General features: G+C 37.2%; 1 protein-coding gene across 4 annotated transcripts in view; it reads left to right on the top strand.

The window, feature by feature from the left end:
• CDKL5 (cyclin dependent kinase like 5) overlaps positions 1 to 13,595 on the top strand; it is a 130,313-nt gene that overhangs the window by 83,990 nt on the left and 32,728 nt on the right. For all 4 annotated transcript variants that reach the window (XR_014589275.1, XM_083854576.1, XM_083854575.1 and 1 more), the window contains 3 exons: positions 4,356 to 4,446; positions 8,694 to 8,883; positions 11,959 to 12,039. Coding sequence is in view for 3 of the 4 variants with exons in the window: in XM_083854576.1 (XP_083710702.1) it covers positions 4,356 to 4,446; positions 8,694 to 8,883; positions 11,959 to 12,039 (362 nt within the window). In the remaining variant the exon portion in view is untranslated. The remainder of the gene's footprint in view (positions 1 to 4,355; positions 4,447 to 8,693; positions 8,884 to 11,958; positions 12,040 to 13,595) is intronic.

The raw sequence follows: 13,595 nt of genomic DNA, 5'->3' as shown, positions 1-13,595 counted from the left end.
TTGTGTGGTGCCCTTGGTGCCTTTGCCTTTTTGGCACCCACAGGCCTACTTTCTGCACTGCTGTGGCTGCCCTCCCTCCCCTTACACTGATTATCAGGCCCTGCCAAGCAAACCCCAGTGAGGGACCAACCCACTGCCCTGGGCAGAGATGAGCAACCAACACAAGGCAATGCCTGTCCCTGCACAGTGCACACCCCAGCCTGGGATAACATCATCACAAACAGGAGCAGCCAGTGAGAGCATGGAGCATGAGTGGGTCATCATGGGAGCTGTGCACCCCACACATCCTTCCCTGGCCCTCCCTCACTCCTTTTTTTTTGGGTGAGGGATGTCCCTGCTTGAAAGTAACGCCATTAGAGTCATCACATGACATCAGCTGACAGATCTTTGCATGTGAACTTACGTCAACATCCTCTGTGCAGCAGAATTGCAGGAGAATAAAAAGCCAGGCAAATGGTATGGTGGTGTTTTGGACATCAGTTTTCACACCAGATAGAGATGATGTGAATTCTGCCAGCAGTGTTCTGTGTGGTCTGTTGGCTTGCTCACGCTGTGTGCTCCAGCCATGCTCTCTTTCTGCTGTTGGAAAAGATGTGCAGTCACAGTATACTCAGTGATCAGCATAATATCAAGGAAGGCAAACTGTTATGGGTATTTCTGTGGTTCTTAATGTTCATGTGGGTTAGTTTTAATTTTAATTGGCCTTTCAGTTTTAGTTGCATTTAAAATTCTGAGCAACCCTTGTAAGATGGAATCAGTTTTAATTTTTTAGTGTTATTGCTAATTGACATAATTGCTAGTAGCTTAAGCTATTACTGTAAAATACATGTCAGAATGGTGTTAACCACAAGTGTTTCTTGAACGTGCAGAGATTAGGATATAAAGAATTTGCCTTGTAGCATGATTTAACATACACTATCTGACTACTTTACTTAATTCATGTTGTGGAACATGGGCACTTGCCACACACAACATCATGTTCCTCATCTGATTACAAATACAAAGAAAAGGATAATGCATCCATTTCCAATAGCCCAGTGGAAAAACCAGTTTGAACAGAAAAGTTCATAAATTTTTAATGAGATAATTCTTCATAATCCTTGCGCCATGTGTTCTGTACATACCGTGCTAAATAAAATTGAGATTGGTTGTTGTGCTTGCCTGGACACATGTTGTGTGGGTGTCATTTCTGCCAATAGAAGTGGAAAAAGAGAACAGTACAAAGAGTCGATTACAGCAGATGAATCTGACTGTTGGAAATAATTTGGTTTTCTGACTAGTGTGTTTGCTGTTTGAACACCGGGGCTTCAAAATTGCTTGTTTTAGCAACCTCTTAATTTCTGTATGGTGTGTAAGCATAGAAATCGTGAAACATGGTACTGGAAAAGACCTCAAGAAATCCTCTAGTTTTTCCACCTACTCAAAGAAAGGATTAAGAATGTCTCTGTCATTCTTGACAGGTGTTTGCTTAGTATATTCTTAAAATTCTGAATAATAGAGGTTCCCTAGTGTTACATGTCATTAAGATTAGAATGCTTTACCTTATGTCTAACTTAAATGTGCCCTGTTTCTCTGTAAGAAACTGACAACCTCCTCCTTTTTATTCTTACATCTTTTTCCTAACATCTCTTCTACCATGTTTTGAGATGTTTAAAGTCCTTTCCTGAAATTCTGATTTTGCTTATTACTTTCTGCAGCATGATGCCTTTGCAAATGGTATTGTTTTCATAGCTGCTCTCACCCAAATCTCCTATCTTCATCTTCAAATCTGTTCCTTCTCACTGTTTAGAGTTTGTCTAATCTCCCTAGCTTCCTTCTCTTATTTCTGTATTCCTGATACCTCAGCATAATTTGGAAGAAGGAGCAGTAAGCAAACTCCATCATAACCAAAAAATAATTGTTCCCTTAGTAAGATATGCTTTCCTGAACTGTTAGTTGTGTTCATCATCTTTCTGCATGGTGTTACAGGGTCAGAGCAATATTGGATCTATAAAATGCAGCACCCAACACTAACGATGACACTGAAGCCCACGATGATAACTTTGCTTTCTGTCTTGCCACATCAAATCCATGCTGCACTTGGCCTGTAAAGTTAGAGTTTGATTTTTCAGACTACATTAGCTGGTTTCTGGACATAATAGCTCCTGTCTGTGACCAAGTTCTGATAGACTGGGCCTGGAGGGAGGAGGATGAAACTTTGACCTGTTGATTATTCTGATGCACAGGAGCTCATGTGCTGCCAGGCTCATGTGTTAAATCAGCACCTGTTTATTATGTGACAACTTTTTTCCTTTCTTCCCCCTCCCTTTCAGTCTGGGGTTTCCCACATTTTGACTGTCCCATTTCTTCGGTGTAGCTCCTGATTATCTTCCCTCTGTTCTTTAAACACATGAATGAAAGATTTTCCACTGCCAAGATTAATCAGATAGCTCATAATTTGAAACAGAGATGGGGCTGCCTAAGCAGTTCTAAATATAGTAACATTTCAAAATTCACTCAATCCCCATGTTAGAAGTAAAAAAAAAAAAATCTTTTCCAGCTTTTCTGCAGCAGCACCAGTAATGTTCATTAGACTTTATGGGAACAGATATGAATTCTTATGTTCAGACAGCTTTGAAATACCCATTTCCCATCATACTCATCCCATCTTTTAGTTTACTAACGTGAAATTAGAGGTATCTTGCAAAAAGTAACAGCTGTAACCTGTGTCATTAATGAATTTATAATTGTTTTCTATGATCATTAGTCTAATAATAATAATAATAATAATAACAATAATAATAATAGTCTGCATCCAAATTTTTACTTCAACTTGTAGTAAGTTAGTATTCCACAGGGGTGAGTAGAACTGGGCTTCTTCATGCTAAGCTTCACACTTTCAGAATACTAAAAAAAAATTTAAAAAAAAAATTAAATTTACAACTTTACAAAACATGGTTGAATGGGAAAGGCACTTTTGGCAGCTTCTGCAAAGGAACTCAGATATAAAGAAAAACATCTAGTGCATTTAAGTAGCACTTATTGATTCAGGAAATAAAGTTATGCCTTACTCTTCTGCAACACTTTGGAATTTTTACTATTTCTTTATTGTTCATACAATAATGGAAAGACTTATAGTGATTTCACTGAAGGGAATTTTAAACTGTGTTTTAATGCCACATCCAAATAAGAAAGCATTTTGGAAATGCTGCTTCTGCATTTCAGTCCCAAAAGTTTGTCTCAGTTTGAGCTTTAGTAAGGAGCTGACACGTGTGCAGTCTTGCTGCTGAGATCTGTGTGTCCTGTCTCACCTAATTGTTAATTATTTATTCGAAAACAGTAAGACTTGATACTTTCTGAAAATAGTGCCAACATATGTCTGAGAATACTGCTACATGAAAAATCCAGTGACATTATTGTGGTGCTTGGCTGACATTTAATGGATGGAGGAGAATGAAAATAAAAGTTCAAATTATTCCAACAAATGGATCTTCCAGTATATGCACTCATCTCTCAGCCAGTGGTCATAATTGTTGTGCCTTAGGACAGTAGGGAGGTTTTGGTACAATTGCAAATAAGTATACGTTTTTAATTTTTTTGTTTTATTCTTTAAAAATGATGTTGATAAAGAAGTTAATTTGGACATGCTTTCTGATCCTAATTCATGAAGAACCTTGTTGTGAATGTGATGCTAAGGCAGTTGGGAAGCCAAAACATGTGGAGTGAGCCAAGTGCAGGTATAAACGGTTTTGCTGATTTTCCTAGACTCCTGCATTTTATAGTTTTGAGGAGATGACCATTTTCTTGCCAAGCCCGGGAGGGAGTGTCCTTAGATGAGAATACTATGTAGTTTTTTGACCAGTTTAAAAAATCAAAGACTGTAGTAGTTAGGATCAATGACCAGAAAAGCCTAGTACACATGCATGTGTAATGTTTCTAAAGTTAGGAATCTTCTTCTGCAAACAGCACCTCAGTGAAATTTAGTGTAATATTTCAATAGCTGACATGGCATACTGACAGTTACTTTTATCAGTCTGTTTTGATTTCATAATAGCCTACAGAGTAATACCAAAATATCAATAATAGGGTAATACATTTAGCATACAGAGTAATAGCAAAATAGTAAAACCCTACTGACGTGAGGATAGTACACAAGTAAGGGAGTCATTAAAGCAGACATGCTGACTTTCACTGTTGTATCAATAAAAGCTTGCATTTCAATAGACAAGCAGTTGCTGGAGACATCATTCTGCAGCAGGGGTTGTAAACAATTTGCTTCTATATAAATAGACATGACCTCTTACTGCCAAAATCAGTGGTGATACACATATTGTTTTTAAAATGGGATATAATCTTTCACACTGTTTCTCTGACAGGCTTTGCTCGTAACCTCTCTGAAGGAAGCAATGCTAACTATACAGAATATGTGGCTACCAGATGGTACCGCTCACCTGAACTCTTGCTTGGGTAAGTACAGTTTGAGTACTGCCATAATTAATCTTTACTGATTCTATACCAGTTTTCAGCAGCTTTTGTAAGCTTTGCCTGTGGAGAACTGTGATTTAAAGGGAAGATTTCAAGAGGCTTCCAGAATTTCATTAATTTTTGTTCATTTCCAGTAAGTCAGTATGAATCATTGACATACTGACCTGTCTTGAGCTGAGCAGTGTTTAACTGATTAAAATATTAGGCTGAATTATAACAGATGTACTTCCAGCTCCTGCACTGCCATCCCCAGTTCTTTCAGAAGAGGTTTCCATGGTAGTCCTCTAGCCTGGAATGTTCCATCAGCCCTCTGTGGACATAGCAATGGCAGTACAGCTTTCACAGTGCAGCATTCCTTGTTATCCTCATCCTTTGAGTCAGAACTATATTAGGAAGAAATTTTTTGCTCAGAGGTGGTGAGGCTCTAGAACAGGTTGCCCAAAGAAGCTGTGGGTGCTCCATCTCTGGCAGTCAAGACCAGGTTGGATGGGGCTCTGAGCATCCTGATCTAGTGGAAGGTGTCCCTGCGCAAGTGAGGGGGATTGGAACAAGATGATCTTCAAAGATCCCTTCCAGCCCAAAACGTTCTATGGTTCTATGCTTTGATTTTTATTTGTAGTTACCTTTTGCCAGCACTGCTGAAGTCACTCAAATGGTTTTGCTAGTTAGGAAGAATTTATTGAAGGAGGCTGTATAAATCATTTTAATAAAGCACTGAGAGATTACCATTGCATTGACTGCAAAAGTATTAGTTACACGAGTAGCCGCAGACAGAAAATTAAGTTTTACTCCTTTATTCTTCTGTAAAATGAGCATTTTACTATCTCACAAGGCAAAATAGATTTTGAAGTACTAAATGAACAAATTCATTAGAATCCAAGAGGGCAAATGAAGAGGAAAAAAAAGTGGACATCTATGATATGTGATCTCCCCATTACGGTCAAGTTATGAGAACATTCATCTAAACTACATGACCGCTCTCAATTCTAATATACTGTGCATATGTATTTATATATACATATTCTTAAAATAAGAAACTATTACCCACAGGATGGATCAAAAAATTTTGGGTCACTCCTGGGAGTCTTTAAGTACCATGTTAAGTGCTCCTGGGAAACAAGTCTTTGTTGGAACCTTTGATTAACACTGAACCTAGATATTTTTTGAATAGGTAAATAATTAAGTAATAATTATTCTGTCAATAAAGACATCCTGGTATTCCCAGAGCTGTGCTAATCTTAAATCTGTTGGCAGTTGTTTTCTTATGTGCACAATAGCATCATAAATTTGCCATTAGAAAACTCAAAGCTCGATTTTTCATGTTTTGGAGAAAACAGTAAAGATTCCAGTGAAGTGTGTATGTGCATATATAAGTATAAAAAAAAGACTTGGAAAAATAGCATCAATTGTGACCTTTTTAGATAAAAAAACATTTTTTCTGTCTCTGGTATTAATGAGGATTTAGGAGGACAGGCATGAAAAGCTTGACAGACGTAGTATTAGTCTGACCTGCAGTTTTTGAAACTGTTTTGTTGACAGAGGAAATTTTGTTGGAACTATGTGTCTATTTGTAGTTGACTAAATCTGTTTGATTAGCTTCTAGAGAAAGGAAGGGGATTTGTGCATTTAATGTTTCAATTGTGCTGATACCTGTTTTTAAAGCCAAGTTTTTCTGGCAAAGTGATGCCTGTTTCTTGGAAATCATGTTCCATTTCCAGGCATTCATCTTTCCCATTCCCCCTTTCCTTACATATACCAAATCTTTATAAGCATCTAATATTCAAAAGTCTTCACAGGTTTATTAAATACATTCAATTTAACAAATACAGATTTGCTTTTTCAATTTTTAAAATGTGTCCCAGAGAGGTTTTTGTTTAGTGATAACATTCAAGACTTAAATTTCAGGAGAGGAAAGAAATTGCTCCCTAAATATTCACGGAACATCTAAAATCTACTCACTTTGGAGAGCCTCAGGTTACTCTGTTAGTAGAGTACTCTGTACCCTTTGATGACAAAATATTGCTAAAAGCCAGATTTTAAAGTGTTCTAAATTACTAGGTAGGAAGCATGCTTTGGAGAATCTAATATATGCAGGCATAGACTGTAGTGCTTCTGAGGTGTATGGTCTGTTTGTCCTATAGGAGTTACTTCATTTCTTCAGCCATGTCACTCTTGCATCAAAAAATGCAAGAGTGACATGGCTGGAGAAATGAAATAACTCCTATAGCACAGATCTGACAAGACTGATCCTGGCAATCAGCAGAAAAGAAGTCTCGAGTTTGCCTTGTCAAACAACAACGTTGCAGTTTGTGCTGCCTCAAGAAATTACTATTTTCTGATTTGTTTCTGTTTGCTATAAATAGTGAGCAGTTTTTAACTGTAGTTCAGCTTCCTTTGTTGTGAGCAAGGAAAGGTAATGGTCCATGCCTGAAAGGAGTTTTAGCCCATCCCTCAGTTGTTACCCTAGCTTGTTCTACAGTACCCCCACTTTACAGCCTTTTCCCCATTTCACATTTTAGTGGAGAAAACTGTGTATTAAAGGAGTTGTGAATAAAGATATATTTGGGTAGGATTTTTACCTGCACTCTACTGTTTTGCCTACAGAGCCTCAGTTTCCCAACAGAGGCACAGAAAAAGCCAGTCCTTGGCTTTGGGGTCCATTCTTGCCTGTGTTGGCTTGTGCACTGAGAAAAAAACAAACTAGACCTTACTTGTCATTCTCACCTAGTGGGTGGGTTGGACTAGCAACATCATAGAAAGGTCAAACATTGAGTCTCTCAGCACATCCACAGGGAGCCACTACAGGAGTAGAAAGCAAATTATGAAGCCCGCTGAGTAGCAGTGGTACTTGAGGAACTGTGACATGGTCTACCTTGCCTCTGGTGGTTCCTTGTCAGCAGTCTCTTCCAGGGGGGGAAACTTTTGATTTTGGGATGGTTATTGTGAGAGGACTACAGTGTCTCATGGCATGTTCTCTAAGGCAAGTGGTTCTTGAAGTTTTGGTGACCTACTTCAGTTTTCCCAGCTACCACAGAGTCCTGCAGCAGTCAGCTCAGTGAGCCTGTGGTTTCAGTCGGGCTATTGTCCAGCTAGAAATGCTTTCTCACCAAATCACCATCGGGGTTTACTGTTCTTCCCCACAAGTGAAGTAAATAATCATGAGTAATCAATGGGGAAGAGTCAAACTTCGTTGTTTTTTTTGTTTTTTGTTTTTTTTTTTTTTAGTTTGAGGATGTTCTTTCTCCAAACATCATAAATCAGCAAGCAGCATAAGGAAGGAGTGAAGAAGACAGATTTAGGATAGGATTTGTCACCTGCAACTCTTGGTGCTGTCTTATTCCAGAAAGCTGTAACTTAAATCTCTTGAAGAGTTTGAGTTACTGGATTGCAAGTTTCAAAAAGAAAAGACTCAGTGAAATATGTTTTCAGTTCAGTCTTTATTCTAGTCTTTATTATTTTTGTATGCTTTTTTTTTTTTTTTTTTACATGAAAAGAATTCTACAGTCATTCTGTTCAAAATCCAAGCACTGGAAAGACATAATTGAAATAATATGGGTGTTTACAAATTTTATTTACAAATTCAACAAGCAAGAATATGGATGTATAAAAAGAGTTTTCCCCAAACCCCAACCTGTGGCTTTGCTCCCAAACAGGAATGACTTAATATGCTTTCACTGCTTCCTTACTTATTTTTTCTAAGGAATAGTTTTCAGGAGCACTCGCTGTGCTCTTGCTAATTAAAATTCTTGTGTATAAAAAGATTTTTGTATTTTTTTCCTTCTCACTAATTAAATTTTTGTGTAAACGCTGAAGTAAAGATTTCTTAGAATTTCTGTTCTCCCAGGGCCAGACCCAGTATGCCCATCCACCTATTAAGCATAATCAAACAAGAAATGTAATGCAGGAACGGAGTACAGGCATGAGCTCTAGAGAGAAGGGAAGTTAGTGGTAGTTTAACTGTGAGTGGAGAATGCTTTGCAGTCAAAAAGATTATTCTTGGTGTAAGATTCTTCGAAAAGATCAAGGTCCCTGGGGGCACTTGAGAATTCCTGCCTTTTCAAGCAGGAATCGAATGCAGAAACAGAGGGCTTGGTTTTTGAGGTAGTTTTCTTAAAAACAAAGTTTATTTTTCTGTGTTGTGAGGAAGTGTGCCTTGGGAAATATGGCCAATAAATTGGAGCAGCTCAATAAGAAGGCAGTGGGTGACAAACATTTTTTTTGCCTCACAGAGCCCCTTATGGCAAGGCTGTGGATATGTGGTCTGTGGGCTGTATCCTGGGGGAGCTGAGTGATGGGCAGCCCCTGTTCCCTGGCGAGAGTGAGATTGACCAGCTCTTCACCATTCAGAAGGTGCTGGGCCCTCTGCCAGCCGAGCAGATGAAGCTCTTCTACAGCAACCCACGCTTCCATGGCTTGCGGGTAAGAGAAAGCTTTGTTCTTTTTTCTTATTTACTTGTGTAAAGTGATGCAAAAGTTCTTTTCATTTACATTATGCATTACCTACTGCCTATGTTTCTGAGTAAGTATAGGATATGTAGATTATAAGGCATTCATAAGTCAAAGTAAAATTGTGATTGCACCAGAAGTGAGTATTATAAATACATTTGTTTTCTTGTTAAAAGTTCTTTAAAGGTTTTCTTTCATTTCTTTGATATTTTTGGCACGCAGTTTACCTCTTATACCCAATCTAACGTTGCCCTGCCAGGTTTGCACTGTAAAGTTTAGTGACAAAGTTCAGTAAGGTCAGGTTGTGGAAAATTCAGGACTACTGCCTTCAGGCTAATTTGTTGGGAAAATCTGAGCTGTAGATGCTACTCTCATGGCAGAAGAGCTTTCTGCCTTTTGACTTATATTCCTGGGGAGTTTATGTAAGTCTCATGAGTAAAAAAGCTCTTCCTACTGACAGCATTGTTCTTTTCAAGAGTTTGCCAATATAACATGGTGACAGAGACTCACTAGTGTGAAGATCTATGCAAGCTGGGATATGCAATATGACAAAATACCAAAATCAATAAATAAGTAATAGCTCTGTTACTTTTAACAATACCTGGTCAGTGACTGTACTCGTGTTTCCTTGTAATTCACTTTTGGTTGTCCTTTCTTTATTGATGAATGTTGCTTGGAAAGGTGAGTTTATGATCTTGATAATATTCTGAATTCTTTATTGTAAATCATGTAAAGAGACATACAAAGGTTTTAGGAGACCTGATCTGTGCTAAAGACTCAAAATTTGAGTTCTACTCTGAGAAAGAGAAAATGAGAATGTGAAAGGGAAGGAGTGGAGACCTAGTTCTGTTAAAACATGTTCAAAGTTGCCATAAATTTGGTTTAGTTAACAATGGTAAGAAAAGAGTTGGCTTAAGGTGCTAAGGTAATTATTTTAGGTACAAGGGTAACTAATTCTGAAGAGTTTTTGTTGAAGTTTGTAGACCCTTCAAGAGTGGAGGGTTTAAAAAAATTATTAGACAAGCATTTCTTGCAAGGTCCTTTTTGTATTTCACCCTGCTTAGAACAGGGTGAGGTTGGATGGGTTTTTGTATGAGAAATTTATAACCTCTTATCAGAAAAGCAATATTTTAAAAATTGTAAGCAAAATAAATTACTGCGTCTTCAATGTTATTTTACAGCATTTCTGATTGTGCAGTGCAGATCCAACAATCTTGTTTGGATAAATGCCCTGTGATGTCTTAAGATGAGGATGAAGTATCTTTGGTTTGTAGCTTTAAAATACAGTAATTCAAGAAGACAGCATGGACCTAATGTGATTAGCACAAGGTTCAGAGTTATGAGTCTCTGTTCTCATCCTGGATCAGTGGTTTATTGCTTGGCCTCAGACCTGTTCCTGCCTTCTTAGTCCCGTCTGTAAAGTCAAGATACTGCTGATGTGGACAGGGCTATATGGCTCCTCATAAAGAGTATTTTTTAGAACCAAAGTAAAGGTGAATAATGGCTTAAACATAAAAAATACTACAAAAATTATTTGTTTGAAATATAATATTAATTAATTAATTAAAAAAAAATTTCTTGTGCTATAAGACAGCCTCAAAAGTACATTTTTTCTGAGTGTAGTGTAGTCCTTAATAGTGGAAGATTTTCTGTTGCAGAGCATATTGTAGGTATGCTGTGATCAAGCCAGTTATTACTTACAGGCTGGATTTGGTGCTGGATATTTTCAAGGTAGAAACTAGCCCATGATGTGGAATTTTTTATCCATATGCTTAGACTTCGTGAATTTCTACATTACCCTAAGTGAATACTACCATATTGTAAAACAGGATTTAAAAAAAATTCTCTTCAAACACTCAAAACATAATTGCAAACTTTGTCTTTTCTTTCTACTCATATCCACCATATATATGTATATAACACAGTTTTCCTCACTTTGGAGGTTAAGGGAATATTTAGTGATCTCTCTTCAATTCTTTTGAGGAGGAAAACAGCCAGGGTATGTTGAAGACATAAGAAAGTAAAGTAATACGGGATCAGAAATTACCAATAGGTTCATGACATTACAGAAAAGTGTCAGTGGCAATGTAAGGCTATAAATATTTGTTCTACCAATAAGTTACATGAAGAATCTGAACAATTACAGTGAAAAGCCACTAGTGCTTCAGCATGTTTTCCTCTTTCCCTAATCATTTAAGATATAAAAGCTTCTTTATGATTGTCACTCTACAGGAAGACACGAACATTTTACAATTTGGTTTCTGTTGAAATTGGAGGAAGCGTGGAAGCCTTGGTTTACCTAAGTTGCTGTTTAAGATCAATATAGCAGACTTGGAATTTAAAAAATTCTCAATTCTTAGTAAGCCACTTCAAAATAAAGCAAATTCAAAAGAAAAATACAGAGACTATTTAGGAATAAAAGCATTCAAAGTAATGTTCTTCCACTTTTCTTCCAAGTACACATAATGTGATTTATGAAAGCAATGCTGGTACAGCTAATGGATGCCCCCAGCAGTGTGCACTGGTTCTCATGGTGTTGCCAGTAGCATGACCACAGCAGTAACCCTGAAACTTAAACCTTGGAGCTTTTGCCTTTTCTCACTAAGAACACTTGAGAATTGTTTGTTAATATTTAGTACGTAATTAGTACTGTATTTGCACTCTCAAATTCTCTCTGAGCTATTTTTAATCTTTTTTTTTATAAATGTGTCACTTATGTTAGTTCTGAATCTATTTTAAACTGCTTATCAATCATAATGCCGGAAAAAAAAAAAAAACAACAAGTTGATTATTTCTCATTTGAGAGTGGTTTCTTGGCTGCCCTAATAATAAAGACTACTTTCTTTGGTTGACTAAATGCTTACCACACATCAAGAGTTACTTGTTTTACTATAATATTTTATAGTTTTCATAAACCACTAACTTTTTCAGTGCTTATGTAATTAATGGTTCCCATTAATTGAGTCACTAGTTTCTATTTTTTGAAACATTGTATTCATGTACCACCTTGTTTACATGATCAGTATATTTACAGTGTATTTTTTACAGTTTCCAGCAGTCAATCATCCACAGTCTTTAGAGAGAAGATACTTGGGAATTTTAAGTGGTGTATTGCTTGATCTTATGAAGGTAGGAAAATGTCTTTTATTTTCTGTTTGTAATATGTAGGAAAATATATAAGTGACTTTTAACCTTTTTTTTTTTTTTTTTTTTTGTAATATAATCCATCTTAGAAGGACTTGGAAACTCTGTTTTGAGGTATTTTGATTCCACCATTGTTTGTAGTAAGGCTTGGTATTTCCTAGAAATCATAAAAATATCCCTTGCAAATGCCAGGAAAGTCTGTTGAATTTAAACTGATTTGATAAAGAATATGTATCCCAGACAAAGCATCATCACCATCCTTTACAGGCTGTGCATTCACACTGACATCCATGCAGAGCAATGACTGCTGGAGTGGGAGCTCTCAACCCATCATATTTACATACATCCACAGAGTATTGGGCTAACCTGAGTTGTTTTTCATTTGTTGTTGGGTAAGAGTGAGGATGTAGACAGTTTTCAAAGGCAGAGTTGACACATGGGAGTTTTGAGGTTTTATCCAACTCTTAATCTGCTTGCTCTCATCTCTACACTGTCTGTGTTAGGTTATTCTTCAGTCCTGTTATGTAACAAGTCAGCTAGTTACACATGGCCAGACCAGGTTATGGTCCTGAGGGTTCTTATGGGGAATCAGGAGAATCAGAAGCTCATTCCCCTGAAATGCTATGCATTTGTGTCACATTCCTGGATATGGAACAAGTATTATTGTCCTTACTACTGTACTATAGAAACACTCCATGGTAAGCTGCACCACAACACTCACATCATTTCATCCCCAGTAAGCTGAAGAGAGAAGTCATAGTATCCAAAATTAGGTTTAGAATCACAGAACCACCTAAGAATTAAAGGCAAAATGGGACACATATGAAGCGTGGATATGGCTAATCAACTCTGAATGAATTGTGTGATTCCAAGCCCCTCTGCACCAGTTGTCTTGGAAAACTAAGATGCTTTGGGATATACTTGGGTGTTTACTCGCTTTTGATAGTGTTGTTGTAGCCAGCAGAAATCCACTAAATTTACTCTACTCTTCTTCAATACAGCCAGTTCAATTCACTTTGATCTCCTTGTCTTATGAAGAGAGTCAGCATGGCTTTTGTCTTGGTTTCAAGGAGTCTGCCACATGATATACTCCAGTGCATACAATTGCTATTTTTGGTATTATACTTTCTTCTCTATGTTCTAATGCACAGAAACTTTTTTCATAGTTAGCTGTACCTCAAGATCCACTTCAAGATCAGTCTTAAGACCATTGTTACATGTACTGGGGGAGGGTTTATTTTCATTTTATCCTAGATTTTATGTTATATCTCAGTGTATTTTAAGTTCTTTTGATATGATATAAAAGTTGCAAAGTTGTGAAATAAAGCACTTGAGTTTTAGGGAAACACCGGTTTCCACTTAATTTCATTCTTTTCATCTTTTCTATCCATGTTTCTGCCTACAAGATGAAAAACGTCAGGAATTCTGTAAAGGGGATATTTTGTGTTTGACCTGAATTTCTTAGTTCAGGAATTGGAACCTTGTTAAGCAATGAGCAGAAGCCTACAATGAGAGAACAGAAGGGACTTGTGGTTAAATTT

This window comes from Zosterops lateralis (genome assembly GCF_965231275.1).
Source record: "Zosterops lateralis genome assembly, chromosome: 2".
NCBI classification, from domain to species: Eukaryota; Metazoa; Chordata; class Aves; order Passeriformes; family Zosteropidae; genus Zosterops; species Zosterops lateralis.
This window is presented reverse-complemented; position numbering and strand designations above follow the sequence as displayed.